The 20,042-nt window shown below is 38.9% G+C and overlaps 1 protein-coding gene across 2 annotated transcripts in view; it reads right to left on the bottom strand.

Annotated features, from left to right (window-relative positions):
* The window catches only part of MAD1L1 (mitotic arrest deficient 1 like 1), a 372,656-nt gene that overhangs the window by 315,958 nt on the left and 36,656 nt on the right, over positions 1–20,042 (bottom strand). For both annotated transcript variants that reach the window (XM_054842372.1, XM_054842373.1), the window contains exon 10: positions 16,981–17,067. In XM_054842372.1, the coding sequence (XP_054698347.1) occupies positions 16,981–17,067 (87 nt within the window). The remainder of the gene's footprint in view (positions 1–16,980; positions 17,068–20,042) is intronic.

Raw genomic sequence — 20,042 nt, 5'->3', positions numbered from 1 at the left:
GCTTTAAGTTGTATGGGACCAATGAAAGGTTTAAAAAAAAAAAACACCACCCCACCAACAAAAGGATAAAAAGAAAGGAATGAAAAAGAGAAAAAATGAAATTGTGAACACAATTTAAAGACAGATTAAAAGAGCCTGACTAAAATCTGTGACTTCCCCTGTGGAGCAGTAAAACACATTAACTCATCTTGCCAAAATCTGTACTGCAAAAGACATTATTTTAGTACCTTTTATACACACCTGGCCTTAACTCAAGCCTCATTTCTCCTTTCCAGTGGACAATGTTGGGGGTGCCAGGAAGAGAAAAAGGTAAGAATACGAGCGCTGGATTGATTCCCAGATGAAGAGACTTGTGACTCCTCTCCAACTCAGAGAACAGAGGCTACCGTTGCACACAAACACATGCCAGAAGCACAACTGTGCAAGGTGGGGACACACCAGACCTCACAGCTGGCAAGACAAGTCACTGCTTACAATTCAAAACTCTTACAGTACCAGAAAAGGAGGTTTGGGCTTTCCTTTGTCCCCACATTTGCAAGGGCAAACTCTCCAAAATGAGGATTTTTTCTAAGTGGCAGAACTATTTAGAGACAGGTCTATCAAGCCACATAAGCCAGCCATCCTCTGTTACAAAAGTACCTCAAATATAAGAACGGAAACCTTAGCAACACTTGTACATGTAAGAATGTGAGAGATACTATCAAGAAGTTAATTTTTTTTTCTAAGAAACCATATCATATTTACTTAAAGAAAAAAAGCTACACAGTGTAAGTAAAAAGCTAGCTACTGTTATCACAAGTCTTACAATACTTGACAGTTTCTCTAGACTACCAGTTCCTAGATGTGGATTTTCATAATTTCAGAACCAATTTTCGTAGTAAGTTACTGACCTTCATACTTACAGAGAAGAACCTTAATAAACCAGCAGCGTCAGCAAAAATGAAAGCAAATAGAAAGAAGATTTGTTGACTTTAAATGCTGGGGGGTTTATTATTTTTGCATTTGTGAGATGCAGCATCAGCTATTCTGCTGGGCAGAACGTCAGTCTTGAAGAGATGTAAAGCTCCCTTGGAATAAGGACAGATTTCTTTCCAACCCCATTCGGTTGTGAACTATCATACTAACTTACACTGGAGAATAGGTACCATCAGGCAAAAAACCCAAATGGATGAGGTTTCATCTATTTCTAAGTTACACTGTAAATTTACTGCTTTTTCTAGTCAAATAACATCTTCCGTAAATACGGCAGGCACAACCTCAATTTTAAAAAAAAAAAATTTGTAAGCTTTTAGAACAGAAGAGTGTTGAGGTTTTAAAGAGCAGCCAGTTGGGCACCTTTTCCTTCCCATTATCTTCAAAACAACAGTTAAAGGTACAAGAATTCAAATGCAACATGATGCAGAATTTACACAGGAACACACGCAGTCAAGGCTTTCTAATTTTCTGTAGGTTTTTTTTCTGCTGTCGAAATCAAGGAGCAGTGTGAAAACAATGCAGGTTTAAAAGAAAAAGGTTGGCTATTAAGATACTTGCTTAGATGTGGACAAAGCTGAATGAGTGATGGGATGCCTGTTTTGCACACTCCAGAACAGATCTGTGTTGGCTCCCAGAATTAAGTGGATACAATAAAGCAATTATTATAATAGTTTTATTTAATGTGGTTCTATGTCCAAGTTCTATGACCATTAAATTACTGCACAAACAAAAAGCAGACTTATTTATCATGAACATCACTGACAGCCTGTACAGTTATTACATTTCACATTGAGGCTTCAGTTTAGCAGACAGAAGATTCGAACATGCTAACTGTGCCTCAGTTAGACACCATGTTTTAAGTCGTTCACAGTTTGTGACGTTTTAGACAAACAGGCACTGGTTTAATAATTGTGATGAATTAAGGGGGTTTTTGTTTGGTTGTTTGGTTTTTTTCCTTTTAAACAGAAGCAGCAAAACAAATAGTCCCTGTTCAAATATGGTAAAGGCTCCAAGAAAGCTTGCTTGGTTTTCGTTTCCTCTGTGGCTCTCAGTTTGTGCTGAATGCAGAACTTGGTATAAAGCGGCTGCTAAGAAATACAGGTTTGTGATGTGGGAACTGAAGTTGTCACTTGCAGAAATCATCCTAAACATTTTACAGGAATATTTACTATCTGTTAAGCTGTGATGAAATCAGAACTAACAGACAATACCACAGGCACCAGTTCTCAAACAGTTTTTATGTCAAAAGGTATTAAATGAAGTTCTGACCCATGTGGAGATCACAGAGACCAGTCTTGCCATTCTCTGAAGGAAGTTTCAAAGCTGAATACTCAACAGTTAAGAAATGTCAAATATATCCATGGAACCATCCTCCAGTAACTGCCTATCTTCCCAAGCTGTTTTAACTTTAAAAATGCAGCAGGAGTAATCGAGCTCCTGAAAGCAGATGTATGAAACCATATTTTTAAAGATTTGTGAGTTGCAGGAAGAATAATTGCAATTAATAGAAAAACTAGAACTGCTCCTCATCTCTACATCTGTAATCCAACCCTGGGTTGGGCAGAGAATCCCTGACTATAGAGATTGCTCGCTGATTCCTCCTCCCCAGCAAGGGTCCTTGTTTAAGGAGCCAGGCAGGAAGGTATGAACAAGCTACCAATGATTTTCATCGTTTTGGCTCAATTTGCAAATGTAACAAATCCTTACTGATGGCTTAGAGCTTGCAGGAATAGCACCAGTATCCACGTATGGCTCTCGTAGCTCAGAAGGTATAAAGACGGGTCCATTCATAGCTCATGGTTAAAAATGAGCAGTCAGCTATGAAGGGTCTCAGCTATACTGTATAATAGCTATACAATGGACACTGTATAGCTATATATATAACGACTTGCTGAACCTTTTTATGAAAAGGAAGGAAACAGAGCCTCCCTCCTCTCCTCACATTTGGATTGATGTCTCAAAGCATAAACCAGCTCCTCAGATGAAAGGAAAAGGAGGAATTTTTTAACAATGAAATTCAATCTCAGCTGTGACAGGTTTTTTTATTTCTGAACTGTCTTCACTAAGCAGATGATCCTAGAGTTTCTGTTTAAGCCTTTCAGTGACTTGCAAGCATCCTCCTTGCACTGAAAACATCACTGCAGTGGACACTACCTCTCATTTCTTAGATTTTTATGACCTACTACATTAAAACCCGTTTAAATGCAATAAAGTCTGCAACATTTACGGCTAGAAAATACAGGAGGACAATAAAATTAGCCAAGCACAAAAATAAGGGAGCCTTAAACATCCTTTGCTCACTTTCCAGGGACAATATACACAGAACAGGCACGGACTGCAAAATCAAAAGGAATTTAAATCAATTTAAAATTCAAACAACCTTTTCTCTGCCTGCTAGGGGCTCAGGGGACATTAACACACTCAGACTCGCTCTTCTGCATTGTTTCCTCAGGTTTTCATTCTCGCTTTCTAAAATTTGTTTATAAAAGTGGTGATCTGAAATATTGATGATTTACTCATCTCTCATACATGGTTTTGCAGTAATGACGTACTTTCTTCACTTCACACTCCACCTCTTTTCTGCAGAAGATGGAGTGGGAACATATGATTTTTAGATTGCTCTCTATTTCTCCCTACCTTACCTACTCTCTCATTCACATAATACACACCATTACAATATGCAACGCAAACCAGCAAAAATTCACACTGAAGCAATACTTTGACTGTCATAACTTCTTGTCGTAGTGCCAAAACAAAGCTGTTCACACAACTGTTCCTATCCGTCTGTCACTCCTACAGTACAGGCATGGACTGTACAGGAGACTAAGGTAGGTCTCTTTGTGTAGTAGTCTGTTCCAGAACCACAAAATATGCCAGGTTCTTCTTCTTAGGAGGGTTCCCACAGTTTACTTAATAGGATGCTATTTAATGAATGAGATACAAAGCTGCTTGAAGCAAAACAAAATTTATCTGCTTTATAACATGTTTATATTATGCAGAATTTGAAAAAATCTGTTTGGGTCATAGGCAAAAGCTTTAGAAATTGCAAGTGACATGAATTGTGCTTTGGGAAAGCCCTGCACAAACAGTGACAAAGATACACTTTAGTAAATATTATCATAAGCCTTGTTAACTATCACTTCTACAAGCCAGAGGACAGATCACTGACTTGCTCAACATTACACAGAAGTCAGTCCTGGGTCAGAATAAGAGCTGGAAACAAAATTGCTTCCAAAGGTCCACTGAGTTTTGAATATTTCTGCAGTCCAGTCTTACACAGGTCTCAATTTCCATCCAGCCTCTCCCTCATCCTGTTTACCTTAAGCAGCTGTAATGCTTTACAGAAACACTGCATTATAAACCATAAGCAGCAACACATATCCATCCAATCCATCCAATAATGGTCTTACACTTATTTAAAGTAAGGTAACTGGAAACAGAACTTACTCTTTAAAAGTGCTGTGACAAAAAATGAATTAAAAACTAGCCTGACTGATCAAACATGGTAGCATCTACACTGACTCCTTGGCTTGATTAAGTTCTTCAAGGACATAAGGAACTCCTTCAAAGTCTGTACACTTTAACAAAAGATGTCACTCGCTTTATTTTTAAAACATCAAAACCAATGAAGTCTGAGGCTGACCAGCACTGCTGGGTTTGCAAGGAGAAGGACGCTGTAACTTCTGTCAGCCCCAACAACAGCTACATTATCCATGGGAGCTGCAACTACCCTTCTCTCTCTTGTTCAGTTCTCATTCAAGAATTAGACAAAAGTCTCCAGAGCATGAGAAAAGAGAAACTACTACAACTTCACCCAGCCTCACTCTCCTATATTCAGTTTAAGACCTTCAACATTAATTCAGGGAAGTGGTGAAGTAACTACTTCAAGACAAAATCAAAAAGTCCAAATTAAAAGCTTGCAAAAACTGAGGAATTTCTGCCTTATACTTGGCAGGTTCATTTGAAACAAGGCCTGTATTTCATCATTCACAAGTTTGCCACTGAGCCACAAATTTCCCAAGGGAGTCAGAATGAATTTCGGGTTTCCTCTGACTTTAAATATTAATGAATACTTGCTCTGGAAGTTCAAGAATGTTCCCATGTTGCTGTTTATACACAGAACCCCCACCTTCAAGAAGCAGCCTTGTAAGATGACACAGCCTGGATGCTCATCTTCCCCACCGGGCAGAACTCTCACTGCAGTTCAGAGCAGGCACATTATGAAGTTCTTCTGAAAAAGGGCACGTTCTACAGACAGTAGATCTGCATTCTGGGTTTGAGGAGACGACTGGAATGCATTTTTTCTTTGCATAAAGGCATTTCTTTGGAGGCATCTGCAGTCCATGCAAATGAAAGGTTTCCAAAAGGTCATTGGCAATATAAAAATGTAATTAGCTTAAAAACATCAAGTATTTTTAGGCACCACTTTGCCCCAGGTTATCTTACTGTTGCTTGTTATTTTATAATCACAGTTCTTATTATCAGCATATTTTTCCCTTTTGGATGTAATCAGGAAAGAAAAAAAAAATCTGACAAATACACTGTTAAAAGATGTTACGTTACTCTCAAAAGGCAAGTTAGAGACTTACCACCCATGGCTGTGCACTATACTACACATAATGATACTAGGTAACACAGCAGCAGGTGCACTTTGTTAAATAGGACACAGGTTTAAAAAAAAAAAAAAGAAAAGAGAAAGAAAAGAAACAAGCCACAGATTATGCCACAAACACCAACACCCCACTCGGTAGCTACAGTTGGCTTTTTCCAGCATCAGCATAGCCCACAGCACTCACAAGTGCAAGAGGCAGAAATACTGCGGCTCAGGAAACACGCTTTATCCTAGAATACATTTGGACAAATGAAGCAAAATTTATTCAACAGTCATTGTAATGGCAGGTTCAGACTTGCTGCTGCAGCTGAGTGCCCAGAGAAGTCAAACAATATGAAAAGATGAGGCTTTGGGCAACGTGGTCTAGTGGAGGGTGTCCCTGCCTGTAGCAGGGGGGTGGAACTAGATGATCTTTGAGGTCCCTTCCAACCCAAACCATTCTATGATTCTATTGACAGTATAGAAAATAATATTTTTGGTTAACATGAAATTGAAGTTCTAGTCCCTTAATTGCAAGTCTGACATACCAGTACTGAGCTAGTGAAACACAGTATTTGCTGGTATGTGGCTCCACGACACACATCATCTATCTGCTTCCAAGCTCCTTCTATATGGAGAAAGTTCGTACTACTAATTGTTCACCTTATCAAAGTATCCAAACCCTGGTCATGTATCAGAACGATTCACACCAAGTCTCTCCTCCTCACAGATGCCAACAGCCCTTTCATCTCTTCTGTCCAATACCTCCCCCCTGTTCCACAGATGCCCACTACCTTCTCTCTCAAATTGTCTAATTGATTACTCAAGTTAAACTCAAAGCAGTTATTCTCGCCCTGCATTTAGCTTGAAGGCTTTTGGTTCTACATCAGAACTGAGTATTGGCTGTGTGCCCGTCTTCTAATCCTGTCAGTTGGTCTAATAAAAGGTATTACTTCTCCCTACAAACCTTGCTTTGCTGATTCTTCTGTGAATGATCAAAACGCACTCTGACTTCAACAAGCTCCAATTCTTACACCAGTTCAAGACTTGTAGAATGAAAACCAAGACAAAAGACCCAGATGAGCAAGTTCACTCAGTAAACTGGGATTGTGACATAGCCAGACAACTGTGTTGCAATTATATCCTTGGGCACAGGATTCAGACCCTTTCAGCTGGAGGGGATACAAGCAGCTCTGCTCCACGCTCCCAGCTACAACAGAAAGGGCTACGAAGTGACTTCAGTCTTGCCTTTAAGTAGATACAGATGCATCAACATAAATGATAGCTTTGGTTTCCAAGAGTCACTTAATGCATTGCCTTGGGTGACAATTTTTACCTCCAATGCAATGTGCAAGAAGAGGGATTTTTTTAATTAGGATAACCCATGGAAGTGTGATACTTGGTCAGTGGAGTCCCATTTTAAAAAAACAAACAAAAAAATCTCACAGTGTTTTCTTAAAGCATATACTCTTTTATTAGTAGTAGATGCTTTGGACTCTACGTACTGCAACTGCCATAGGCTAGATCTGATAATCCCTTATTTGTACAGCCGGGAAGGGACACATTTTGGTTTATTTCCATAAATATTTCAAAAGCTGTTTCTGGCTGAGAAACAGAAAGCCTCTTCAGTAGTTATTTCACTCATAAGAATTTGATTTTTGTTGCTTGAATAAAAGGAAAGCTAGGGGGTTTGTTGGGGGGGGTTTGTTTGGATTTTTTGTGGGGTTTTTTTTTATTGATTTCCATCTCTTAACAATGAGAACATATTTTAAAACTTATGAATATGTGAACATTGTTTTAAATATTGAAAATATGTAAAAACAGTCCATACATAAAATATGACAGAAAGGAAATTACATTTTGCTAGAACGCTGTTCCGAACTCTAACAGAGTACAACGCCTAAGCCTTCTGACTAAGCATCCAGCCCCAAAGGGCCCTCTGAATGTCAGATCCTACTAGTTTTGCCTCGTATGGCTAGAGTAAAAAGATACCCAAAGTCACCAGTGACAAAATAACTGGACCAGTTGCCAATCACTCCTGAACCCACCTCCAACTCTACCCCATCTCCTTTCCCAAGGAATGACACATTCCTGCAAAAGAATGATGGCACCCAGAAACTGTCAGAATTTCTTCAAAGCAACAGAGCACGGCTGTGCCACTATTGCCAGAAAACACACTGACTACTCAGAGAGGACCTGACTATAAACACGTTTCTCCTCTTTGATGCCCATGCAAGATCTAAGCAATCAGTCTGACTTTGAGAATTTAAAAAAAAAAAACGTCAAGAAACTTGCTTCAACAAGAAATGTTGTGGATGAGGAGAAAGGAAGAAACACTGTCGATGTACAAACACACCCTCAGGATCCTTACATTTAACAGACAACCTTGTATTATCACCACAACTTCCTAAGAAGGCCTTGCCTTGTTTCCCTCTGCTTGGCTCCTCCAAACCAACTACTCCTTCCTTAATCAGATGCCTCAAAAGTGTCTGATGTTTCACTGAAAGCTGCACCAGAGCTGTAGCAAAAGGCTGCATTTGAGCTGTCCACAGGAAGAGTTTCCAAGACAGGCATATTCACATCAAGATATTCGGCAGCTTTTCATTTCTTTCCTTTTACTTGTAACATTTTTTAGCTAATTGGCTCCAGAATTTATAATCCTGGTGACAGCACCCTGGCTGTGCTAGACAGAAAGGCTGGGGGAGGAGGGGAGGGAAGCCAGAGCAGCTGCCAAGGCTGCCGGCACCATCTTCCGTTCCGAGCACGTTACTGCAAAGCACCAGCCTGATCTCAGGATGCTGATCCTCTCCTTGTTCGCCCAGAACGCTCAGGGTATCTTATGCTTAGAAATATCACAAGACAACTGAAGAGGTTTTATGCAGACTCCAGAAAAAGCAGGAATCCAAATATGAAGTGCAACTAAAACCACCAAATTTGAAAAGGAGAAAATTAAGCAGACGGGGGGGGGAATGCAATTACAGCAGAAAAAAAAATTTGTTTCACCATTAGCATTGCACAATAAGAAGGTTTGTCAGGCACCGGTTTAGCCTACACATGTTCACATCCATCAGCATTTCCATGATAAATCCTAATTTTCGCCATTGTTGATCACATTGAACTAAAACTTGGTATGCAAGTTTTTAGCACAGATGCTCAAATAAATTATGCACATTAGTCATTTAACTTTCAGAGCAGCAAAAGCAAGCTGCTTTTTGGTGGGGGGGGTTGAATGCAATTTATGACACGGGGCTTTTTTTGCCTTAGACAGCTAAAAAAGACAAGGCAGCTTACTTTTTATTTCTGATTAAACTTTTCAGGCAGCATGTCTTTTGTACAGATGACAAAACTTTGACATCAGGAAAATATTTATAACTAAGTAAAAATGCCCTCTGTCAACCAACAGCTATATACTTATAGTATTTCCTCCATTTACTATATTGCACCATGGTCTATACATTCGTATGTGCATACAAGCAGCCACAGAGAATATTAAAATTAAAATAAAATGAAAATACCAATAATAGCAGGCAGAAGTCATGCGGTGGAGTTGATGTCATCCAGATGAGAATTGTTAAACAAGCGATTAGCTCTAGAGGTGAACAAAGTTTACACGCAGATATGATCGACCGATTGAGACTTCCCAGCCCAGACAATCTATTTTTTAGACATAGCCATGTTCTGTGCAGTATTTGAACTGATGCTACTTCACAGCAGTTACAAAATCCTACAGAATTCACATTTACCTTGGTAAAATGCCTCAGTGTATTCTGGCTGTCCCCACTCCCTCCAAAGCCCTGGGAAACCAACAATCTGTTTAAAATAAACAATACAAACAATACCCTAAAATACTTTAGATAAATCCATAGTCTTTGATACTCCTGTTATTATGGCAACGACAGCAGATATTCAGGTACCTGAGTGTAAAAAGACAGAAAATTCATTCTGCCAACAATTTTCCTCTGGCTTCTCATGACTGCTCAGGAAAGCTATAATGCAGTTCTAGCATTACAAATTAAGAGCCAAAACGGTTATACGCAACCTTGTTTGACTGTTGATGATTTACCATAAAACACTTCAAATGAAGACTTCAAGAGCCATGGTCAGTACTATAATTTTAAGATACTATGTGGGAAAAAACAAGTTTGTATCATGCTTTTGGGGGAGAAGGGAACAACAACAACAAACCTTAACAGGTACAGATAGATAGGAATTAATGTATTTTATTTGCCTTAAAAATAATTAGGTGCAAACTAGACAGGATATATGGAGCAGAGATGTTTGTTTTCATTCAGACAGGATATATGGAGCAGAGATGTTTGGTTTCATTCATGTAGTCTTCTGGATCTGCATGCAAGAATATGAGAAACTCATGCGAGAATATAAGTCAGGTCACTGTATTAAGCAACTCAGCAGAACCCAAGCAAACCCAAAGCTGCTCCAGAAACTAAGTCCAGACCTCTCTAGACCATATTCTTCTACCTTCTCCATGGGACCATCCTTATGACTTTGACTGAATCTAAAGATACTACCAAACTCAAGGGCCCTTCTCTTTTCCAACTCATATAAAAGTTTTCAAGGCTTACTGCCACATTGCAGAGGCAATAAAAGACAAATCCCTAAGCACCGGAAATCTTAAATCACTACAATTCCCAGAGCTCTGTACAAAGCTTGGTGACAGGCTGAATTCAAGTTTTTACATACTAGTACTGGTTTCAACACAGAATATTTTTGTACTGCTGCCTACTGCATAGCTAAGATTATAATTTCTACCCTTGTATTCATATCAAAAATATACCATGGACGTGGGGCACTCTTCCTTTGGCCCATCAGGCTCATGTAAGTCATTAATTTGATCATAGCATCTCTCCAGTAAAAAGGAAAAAATATAAATAATGAAAATAGTAAGTTTTTACTTCAAATTACTTCAATAATTCTAAATATTCATTCTCGTTTCTGAGAACTCTAGACCAGTATTAACATACATCTATTTAATCTAGGATTTTTAGGAATTTTAGTCTCATGGAAGCAAAAGATCTATACCGCAGATGTGAGCCGTGTATAGAAGAAATGCTAGGTAGACTTCTTCCATAACTTTTACAATGCAGCTCTATGTTAACACATGAGGTATCTGCTGTACAACACACAATCAAGAAGAGTCTATGCTTCCTATCAAATTAACTGATTTTTTATTTTTTAAAAACCACATTTTTCTGGCAAAAATACTGCCTGGACACCCAAGAGAATGCTGAATCAGCATCTCCAGAAGAGCACTAGTAGGAACAACAAGGGTCAATCAAAAGCCTAGAATAAGGGCGGGGAGAAAAAAAACTAAGAACAGAGTTAAATAGCTTCTACAACTTTTTTCATCATTAAAAGTGATCAGAGCACTGAAGAGAGGCATTCCGCAGATCCTCCTTGAACGTTCTCCAAGAAGCACAGTCAAATATAAGGTAAGAAACTAATATTTTTACTGGTTTTGCACTATGCAGTTTCCACAGAGCTCCAGGCAGAAAAGCACAATTACAGCTGTGTCTGTCCCCTGTGACTGTTCTTTGGGCTTTTTCTATACATTTTCTTTTAAACAGAAAAAGAGACTAGTTCTATGAGTTTAAAAAAAAAAAGTTGCCTGGTTTCCTATGGATTTCTCTCTCCAAAGGTGAATATTGACTCAAGTAGACTCATTTCTCATACCAACAGCACGAAAATGATACCAATACCAACAACACAACCCAGTACCATCAAATGCCATGAGCCTTTGGAGAACTTGGTATAGCAGAAATTACAGATTGGGATACTGCCATGGGATCAGAATAGTGCTCACTCACTGCCAGACTCGAGGCAGAATGAGCAGTGGCTAAGGAGGCATGATCTCCGACAGGAGTCTTACCATCTACATGACATTTAAGAGAGTCTTTTGCTTGCAGGGCTTTGATACCTAACATGGCGTGACCTCCAACTGCACCAACAGGATGTCTCTCCTGGAGCAGGAGAGCTGTTTTCCTTACACTTGCTAGAATATATTATTTTTGGAGACCTCTACCATCTGCCAAACTTAACAGAAAACAACTAGCAAGTTCAAAAGTGTAGTGTAGGCACAATCTCATCTCCATACACACGCAGAGCACAGTAGTAAGCCTCACTTCCTCGGGAAATCAGACTGAAAATGGCACGGTCATGAAAAGCAAAGGTCTGGGCAAAATCCCATGTTTTTAGAATTAGAAGCAGAAGTCAATGTCTTGGCTAAATTATTTTTGCCTTCCTATTTTTTGCTAGGGATTAACTATACAATAGAAAAAAACTGGAAAAGCTTTGTACCTACCAAATTAAAGTCACGAATAACCAGATGTTGCTCTGGAAGCTTGCTATTTGAATATGTTTATTTGGAGAGAGTAGATTGGTCCCTTAATGGGACACTATCAACTACCTTCTGGTATAAAAATGCATGAAAGATCCATTTTGGAGAAAAGAAAAAGCAATACTACAAGTCATTTCTTCATAATATTACTCTATAAATGAATGCAGAAGCTGTCAGCAGTTAATATTGCCCTGAAGCACTGTGAATAAACATTTGTCTGGTATTAGGTACACACACACCTCCACATATAAATCAAGGCACAGTGTGCCATATAGATGAACAAAAGAGGAAAAAAAAAATCCCTACCTTGTCCTATATTAGACATTAAGTGCTCCTTTTGATCACAAAATAACTCATAAAGCCTATCAAAAAGCTAGCACTTCTTCCTCTGTCAGATAAAAGACATTTCACTGTAATTAAACTTCTGTCCAACTTTCCAGAAGATTAGGGGAAGAAGTATGACAAGGTCTATTTATATTTGTGACTGACACTCCTTGGGACATCCAAGGAAAAGAGAAGACGGGCAATAGATTTACAACATATTTCTAAGCTAACAGCACTTACGGAGATGGACGGTTCTGAGCTTATCAGCACTCATTCATTGTTTTTTTTATTAAAAAAAAAACCCTGCTGCCCAACTCAAAAGCATTTTCTGTTCAGTCTGCAATCTTCGTTCCCCAGCCTTCAATGGTTTAATTTTTTTATTTCAGTTTTAAGCAACACCACACACAGTGGGTTCTTTGGGTAAATCAGCTTTGCCTGATTTATATGAATAAAGGTGGTAAACAACCATGTCTCTTAACAGAACTCTGTCAGCACTTGGAGGAGGAAAACATTTTTTCAAACATATTCTGTGTATCCCTTTTCACATATGAAACTATATGTCAAAACACATGGCTGGGTTTCTGACACTAGGAGATGAGAATAAGTCATCAGCTCCAGGATCCCAACACCAGAACCAGCGATTTACTTCTCCATTTTTCTGTGTGTCCTTCATCCTGCTCAGTACTAACTTCACCTATGTGTTTCCTCATATTTGACTTTCTACAAGATACCTCAATGGTCCCAAGTCAATATTACACTTAAGAGAAAAAGTAGAAAAGAAATTATCACTTTGGGAGGGACCACAAGTAACCAAAAAAAGTACATTTTCATAGCCTGTGTCTCAGAACTGAAGCAAAGATCAAACTGTAAGCAGCGTCATTCCTTCATGCTTAGCCATCTCAGAGGACAACACTGAGGAGAAGGGAAGTTTTCCCCTACGTTTCAAGTTCTAGAATGCTTTGCCAAGATTGTTTTAGGAAATCTCTCCAGAAACACCAAATATGCAGATAAGATGCTGGAAAAATAAATATGCAGCTTTTCTCACTTAAAAAAATAGCGTACATCACTACATCATTCTTCCATAAGACAAAAACTTATAAACCACTTGGCCAACTCTCCATATTACAAGCTACAACTGTCAACTCTCACTGAAAACATACAGTTCAACGTACCATGCCTATAGCATTCACACTCTAGGGGGAAAAAAAAAACGTGCTTAAACTCATGATGGCTACATGGTTAAACTGACCTACTAATAAAACCTCTTTCCTTCATTAGCTTTGAATAAAAACCAGCAGAGCAGGTACACTTCATGCTATCAAACTGGCCCTAAGCAATCTTCTTTTGAACCTTTAAACCTTCAGATTGTTATCTTTGTTCTGCAGTCACAGAGCTCCACAACACTTCCCGCTGTTACTGCTGAAAGTATAATTTACTCTATTTACACAACTTGTAGCAACACACTCCAGAACAGCAGTGAGATTCCATCACGCGCTATTAATGGCACTTTCAGCTACATTACTCAGCGATCCTGAAGTTGTGAAGAGGAGCGAGTTGCTGCTTATGTGTTCAGTGCAGGAGTGACCCTCTCCTCTTTCCCCATGCTAGCACCACAGGAAGGTTTTCCTCCCTAGCAAAAATAGCAAGCTCCAAGGGAGTCTACACAACTCAAACATGTAAACAATCACTGTTAAAAGGAATTGATTTAAACCCACTGCTCAGGAAATTCAGTCCTATGGTTCTGTGTCATAAAGCATCCAATCTGAGTGACACAGCAAATATAATATGCATCATCATTTGATCTCTGGGAGGCCTTGAGACTCTGGCAATTGCACAGGTTACACAAGCACAGATTGCGCTTCGGATCCCCAGGCCAGAAGCAGGGCGAATATGATGCAAAGGCTGAGTTGTAGTGATGTAGCCTTTTTGTGGTGCCAGAAACACTGGCTCTAAAAAATATACAGTAATAAATGGAAAGCAGTTCAAGAATGGAAGAATGAGATAAAATAAATTTAGTCTGTTAGTGAAGCCATATGCCATTTAGAAAATGTTGCTACTAGTGTGTTTGTATACCGTAACTCTCCATTCTAGATCGACCAAGGGACACCGAGAAGCAGTTGAGCTACATCTGTCTGCCACTTTACAGAAACGGATGGGACCTTACATAGCAAATTGTTCCCTTGTGATACCTTTTCCATATCTGGTTTGTTTTCTGAAGTCCTGCTCATATTCTGCTACATTAGCGATTAACTCCTGCTTTGCTACCAAGCATCTCCTCTTACCAAAAAGAAACTGGGGACTATTTGTCAGGTTGTGAGACAAATAGTAGCTGGCAAGTGTCTATCACAGTCACTAAACAATGTGGGAAAGGTACCATCACTGGGAATAAAAACCAATAAGATGACTGCAGTGTAAAGACTGAGAGAAAGAATAATCAGCTTGCAACAAACCCTTCCAGGCACTCTTCTGCCTGTGTTTAAAGCTCAGTGACAACCAGACATACATCCACTGTACAAAGACTCAGTCTCAGCCATTTAGGGAAGATGGTCATACCACCATCTTCAACACCACACTCAAACCTCTTCTACTAAACTGAATTTCGCACCGTAGCAACAGATAAACCAGGACCATCTGTGATTATCCACTTCATCATTATAAAATTAAATTCAAATGCAAACTTACGATGATGTTGTCCTAAGCATCTACCAAATCATTGATTTTAATGGAGAAAATTAATCAAAGCTTCTTAGGTAGGCAAAAATTCTTTTGCATTTGTACTGCACATTGCTCCATACGTAAACACTGACTTTATAAATCAAACACTGCACTGTCAGTACTGAAGACTAAAGAACACCTTTCAACTAAGGGCAAAAAAACTTGTAGCTGAAAAAACAATAGAAAGCTGAATAAGTGCTGGGCTCAATCACTAGAGGGAGTCATGACCACATATTAAGTTACTGTAATACACAGACCATTCTGAACACAATTATAAAACAAGTAAGAGACCACCATTAGTTAAATCTGGATATCATTCAGAGAAAAGAGAAAATTAGATTTGCTTCCGTAACAAGGTTTTATTTCCAAAGACTCAAGACCTTCTCTGGGGAACTTTCAAATCATCTGTAATGAAAGGTTTTTAAAAATGTATCTTATTGCCTACGTTTTAAGGCAGAATAAGGTATGTGACAGAAGAAAACTGAAATTATCACTTTGGGAAATGACACACAGCATTGCATCAAGAAAATGTTAGAATTTTAATTTAAGCAGCTTTACAGCCCATTTCACTTGAAATCAAAAAGTAATCTTAATCATGTTTTTATTTTTAAACTAAATTGGCACAATTACATCCAGCATGAACAGGCACTACCAAAAGACTGCTATTTCAACAGATGATTCCCCTTGGCCATTAATAAATTTAGAAAAACCATTTCTCTGACAGGCTGTGAGAAGCAGCCTGGAAAAAAAAATCAATAACTCAAACATTACCACCATTCTTTTATTTGATCATTAGATCAATTGTGGGTTTGAGGGTTGCTTGGTTTATTTATAATATATGAAATGTCTTTTTTATATATCGGTGAGATTTTTCCCTCTTTAAACTTCTTAGCAAAAACAGCAAAACAATTTGGCTGCCTGCATTCACGGGAATTTACACTTGGCTAACAATTTCACAACTGACTAAATAGTTTCATTAGCAGCAGCAACACACATGAAGCTTTTAACACTCGGCTTGAGTCCTGCCCATCATTAGTAAGGCGTAGCCCAGAACTCCATTATGTCTTGAACCAAAATCTACCACATACTTCGAGAGACACATTAGCAAATGCAGCCCAAGACAAACTAAGAGTGCTTGTCCAGGGCTCAATTATGTGGTATTTGACTGTTTTACACTCAACATGTTTACACTGAAGGTTGAAATTCTCCACACTTCTGTTGCTTAGACAAGTCAGCTAACACTTTGGCAATGCAAACAGTCCAAGAACCTTTTTGAAAGACAGAGGTATTGTTTTTAACAAGAACAGACAACAGATTCCTAATGTGAGGAAATAGAACAGTGTGAGAAGCAAGAGTATGTGCACTGAGGATGAGAAGCACTTACTGGCATGCTGTAGAACTGTGTTAAGAAATGCTATGTGTAACCAATGCAGTCTGGAAAGTTAAGCTCTGGCAGACAAATTCATTTCCCCTGTTAGATATTCACTCCCACACTAGAGCAAAGGCTTAAACACCCTCTAGTTTCAAATACATATCTTGCTCTGTAAATAGACTGCTCCTCCCAAAGCCTAGCAGTACTTTGCCACCAAAACTGCACACATACTTTTCCACCATCATTTATACAAACTGGTCCTGTAAGTACTCAAATCACAGCCCTCAGGGCTCTTACTTCCCATACCCAGAGGATGATTTTGCACATGTTGCTGTGACATTCCCTTTCCAGATGACATGGTCTGGGAAAGCAGCATACTTCCCCTTGCAAACACTTTAGCTCATAAAATAAAGCTGGATAAACTCTTCATTGCATCCTCCCACAGTTCTTCATCTTTTTTCCTGCAAGGGGTTAAGTAAGCAAAAAACTCTTCATCAACATGGGAAAGAGAGTGATAGCATAGAAGGCTCCATGAAGCAGCAGGGAAATCTAAAAAGCCATCCTCTCAGGCTGCAGTCCTTGTCTTCTTTATATATGCATTAATATAGCAGTGTCTTGCTATCAGCATCGACTATTGGTATCACTTACCTGTTTGTGATGGTAGAGTTCTGCTCTTTCAGCACAAGCTCCCTTTGCTGCAGGGCCACAATTTGCCTTGAGAGATCATCAGGTGTCCTACATAATTAAAACAAAATAGAAATTTTTAACAAATCATTGGTTAAAAGTGTTCCATACATGACCATAAAAAAAAAAAGTGTTCCAAAAAGCAGGCAAAGCTATTTCACCAGGCCAAAGTTTCTGCAGTTCTTTAGAACAGCACAGGGTTGCATCCTGTCCAGCTTGCATATAAAGCCTGGTTTATTAAAGCCATTGCTGTATGCTGTAATCACCATCCAAGTCACAGCATCTCACCACTGTTCACCTCAACCCATAAACCAACTCTAAAGCAGTAGAGTCCACGAGACCTAATTCTTCAAAGCAAGTAGCTTGCATAAACATTCATACCAGATGAACAGGCAGCTTATCACTTGAACATACTTTTTTTTTTAAACATACATAAGAATAGGTATTCACAACCTCTTCCCCATCCTAATGCTCAGCTCACAGGGGTGAGCACACCCAGAGTTACTCTAATTGCTACTCAACTATGGAGTGTCAGTGGAGCATGATCACAGGATCATTATTACCAAGAGGGTAAGAAAAGGAGGAAGTAAATGTACATATAGACTGTACAATTCAATGACTCTGGCTACTGCTGAATAACCTCTGATAGTGTAGAGGTTCAGCTACATCACAGGGGACTCAAAGCAATGTTCTCACACAATTACCAGTGTGCTGACTTCAGAGTCCTTCATATAAGCAGTGATTCCAGAGCCATGGGGAAAAAATAATAAATAATAATAATAATAATAATCATCATCCATCAGCACTTCAGATACCACTCTGATAACCTTTTCTTGTCAAAGAGATCAAAGATTTCTACAGATCTGCTAGCAACAGCTCTGCAGTTGTCAGGAATAGGTTTATTTTTCCAAAGCCAATGACAAATTCTTAAAGCTAGTGAAATGGGATCAAGAAAACTATAGTCTGGCAGTCCCAGAAACCACTATCCCACATCAACAGTCTCCACAGAAGACAACTGTTCTTTCGGAGACCTCTCTAAATTGTGAGTGCAAGAGATTCAACTCTAAATGAAGGCAGCTTATGAGAAAGAATACAAAAAGATTTTTCTCTTGAGCCACCAGAAGGGGTTTCCCATCCCAGAAGTAAAGCATCTGTATTACACTTCTCAAAGGAAAGGAAACTGGAAAGGACATCATGTTGTGATGTACTGGGTACAGCAAGATGCATCACTCCCAAAGGGGAAGAGTGACCCAAACCTTAAAAGGGATTTTTCATAGCGAGCGGGAAGCTACTTTTGCAGAAGTGAAATCTTTAGAAACATTCTGTCATGTCCCCCAAGACTCCTGCCACTCCAAAAACTACATAAGTAGGAAATGTGCCTCTGTTTTGACTACTGGGATTCTGACTGAATCTAGGACTGAAGAAGCTGTTTCTCTGATACCACTTTTTAGCCAAGTATTTACCTACAGAAAAGGCATCACTTTTTCTCTTTAATGATCTGTCACTTCCAGCCAAATGAAAATCAGTTAAACACTGAGCTGATGCAGATAGACAGGATTTAGTTCTGGCAATCCCAGTTCAAAAGTTCCTGCTTTTTGCTTCCAGAATTGCATACTTGTTGTCTTCCTCAGCAGGAAATTCAGAAGCCTCTAATATCACTTGTGTTACATGCAAGTCTTAACAGTTAGTATATAATAACACAGATGGACACGGTCTCCCTCAGACAATGAACACACGTATTGTGGTAGTCAAAGGAATCTGTCAGAACAGGATGAAACACTATCGTTCAAAGACATCACACTCAATATCCAAGGAAACTATGAGAAGAAACCAAGACACCAACCTGGAGATGGCTTGATTAAAACATCTAAAATTCAAATTCTGGTAGCAGAGATAAGTCAATTTTAAGCCAACGTGCACCTGGGTTTTCAAATGTGTTGCAGCACTAGATAACACTTCAAAATCCTGTAGCGGAACATGAAGAAATGCTTAATTTAAGCAGTTCCACATCTCTTTACTGAGGGCTACTTAATAGTTGGGATCAGAGCAAACACTGGAGAATTAATTCAATCCAGTCTGATGCAAGCCACATGTCCACATAACCCAAGAGCAAGGGAAAACCAACACTGATTTCTTGGAATCTCAGTTTTGAAGAGCTCAAATCTAACATGGCTCTAACTTTGTTTTCGAAGTTGGAGGACTCAGGTTCTTTCTATTGGTATATAAATGGAGAACTAAATGATAACATATACCAGAAAGTGGAAGACAGTTGGTTTCACATGATCCACAGGCGAAAAACAATACAGCAAAAAACCTACAAGACAAGCCTATAAAGCTACAATCTGATTTCAATATGGGTTCATTAGCTTCCATTTGCAGGAAGCAGACCTCTGACTTTTTCTTTTTTCCCCATGAATTAAGGAAGTAGAAACTACTGTGGAAAGAGAACATCTAACTAGAAAAATCTAGAGATAAGGTAAGGATAAAGGCAACTTTGTATTAGTGCTGATAAAGGGAAAAAAAAAAAAGAAATACTAATTATGTTTCCCTCTCCACCATCTTTCACCTACTAGAGTCACCATAAGCTAAAAAACTGAAAACACCAGACAGAAATGGACTGGATATGCTTAGTCTGTTTGGCAAAAAGAAGCTGTGAGCAGACACACCAATTTCAACATGGACAATCTTTGTAAAATTTAATGCCAAGTCAACAAGGCTCTGAAAAATGCAGTTCTAAGCCTCTCACAATTCACCCAAATATAGCAGATTTATCACAAGGATAGTTAGTATCAGGCATCTCTCTTGCCATGTTGAGTGCCAGCCCTCAACACAAGTGTTTGGTCCCTGCATCAATGAAATAATTGCAGTTTTTTTAAAATGGGCAAAAAACTATATTTGCCTTGATTTTTTTCTCATTTTGTCAGAAATTCATAATGTATTAGGACTGAGCTAGAGAACTGAAATTAATCCAATAGTAAAATGAAACAGGACTATAAAAGCCACAGATTTCTAGTAATGATAGCTAC

Source organism: Grus americana, chromosome 15 (genome assembly GCF_028858705.1).
Source record: "Grus americana isolate bGruAme1 chromosome 15, bGruAme1.mat, whole genome shotgun sequence".
NCBI lineage: Eukaryota > Metazoa > Chordata > Aves > Gruiformes > Gruidae > Grus > Grus americana.
The sequence above is the reverse complement of the archived record's forward strand: the minus strand, read 5'-3'. Positions and strand labels throughout refer to the sequence as shown.